At 34.6% G+C, this 1,539-nt stretch overlaps 1 protein-coding gene across 1 annotated transcript in view; it reads right to left on the reverse strand.

The window, feature by feature from the left end:
• The window catches only part of LOC106474348 (MKL/myocardin-like protein 2), a 22,415-nt gene that overhangs the window by 6,871 nt on the left and 14,005 nt on the right, over positions 1-1,539 (reverse strand). Inside the window, exons 4-5 of the mRNA XM_022402659.1 lie at positions 992-1,364; positions 582-710 (exon numbers count right to left, since the gene is read on the reverse strand). Coding sequence (XP_022258367.1) covers positions 582-710; positions 992-1,364 — 502 coding nt within the window. The remainder of the gene's footprint in view (positions 1-581; positions 711-991; positions 1,365-1,539) is intronic.

The raw sequence follows: 1,539 nt of genomic DNA on the forward strand, positions 1-1,539 counted from the left end.
CTAAACATTCTTTATTCCGACACACTTCACAGTTCAAGTACATGGATCCTAAACATTCTTTATTCTGACACACTTCACAGTTCAAGTACATGGATCCTAAACATCCTTTATTCTGACATTCTTCATAGTTCAAGTACATAGATCCTAAACATCCTTTATTCCTACACACTTCACAGTTCAAATACCTGGATCCTAAACATTCTTTATTCTGACATACTTCATAGTTCAAGTACATAGATCCTAAACATTCTTTATTCTGACATACTCCATAGTTCAAGTACATAGATCCTAAACATTCTTTATTCTGACATACTTCATAGTTCAAGTACATAGATCCTAAACATTCTTTATTCTGACACACTTCACAGTTCAAGTACATAGATCCTAAACATTCTTTATTCTGACATACTCCATAGTTCAAGTACATAGATCCTAAACATTCTTTATTCTGACACACTTCACAGTTCAAGTACATGGATCCTAAACATCCTTTATTCTGACATACTTCACAGTTTAAGTACATAGATCCTAAACATCCTTTATTCTGACACACTTCACAGTTCAAATACCGAAAGTATGATTTGGGGGTACTTCTGCTGCCACTCAAGTTGCCACTGTAGAAACAACTGCTGCTGTTGAAGTAACAATTCATAGGAATTTTCAGAAGTTGCTGAAGAAGGCGATGTTGATTTCTGGGCACTTGGCGGACCCTAAAAGTTTAGGGATAGTTTTGACTTCAGTTCCTTTTTTTTTTTCTATTCTTTGATAATAATTTGATTTTACTGAGATCTGTAGAATTAAAAGTCAAAACACTGAAGTTATATTAATAATAAAATGTTTAAAAAAGTCATATAAAACATCTGTAAGATTACTCTTCACATTAAGTTTTGGGTATTCAGTTTGTAAATTTGTTTTCTTTTTCATTTTTTCCCACCTCAAAATACTAAGACATCACATTTAGTAATTCATATAAATCTGTATCATTTCTTACCTTGTATTCATGAAATTTAATGGTCTTAGTTTTGGACTGAGATTTAGACTTGGACTTCTTTCGACTCTTACTGGAGCTACTGTTGGACTCCTGGGTTCGACCCTCCTCCTGATGCCGAGCAGAAGGAAAGCTTGTTTGTGAGGGAGACCGAATCTGGCTAACTGGTGGACTGAATTTCTGATCAGCAATGGAAAAAACTGTTCGAGTGGGTGACTGAATATGGCTAATGGGAAGGTTGAAAGTTTGAGACCAGGCAGGTGAAACAGCTGAGCTAGAGGAAGAAGAGAGGGAAGTCAGTTGAGTGTCATCCTTGGAATCTTTAAATTCTACATTGGCAAGAGGTGAAGACTGACTTGTTTCTAAAGGTGTGAAACTGTAAATAAATAAATAAAAGACTTATTAATTCATATTTCAATATCAGAATAAAGGATGTTTAAGATCTATGTACTTGAACTGTGAAGTATGTTGGAATAAAGAATGTTTAGGATCCATGTACTTGAACTATGAAGTATGTCAGAATAAAGAATGTTTAGGATCCATTCTCCCCA

This window comes from Limulus polyphemus, unplaced genomic scaffold, assembly GCF_000517525.1.
Source record: "Limulus polyphemus unplaced genomic scaffold, Limulus_polyphemus-2.1.2 Scaffold7103, whole genome shotgun sequence".
Taxonomy (NCBI): Eukaryota; Metazoa; Arthropoda; class Merostomata; order Xiphosura; family Limulidae; genus Limulus; species Limulus polyphemus.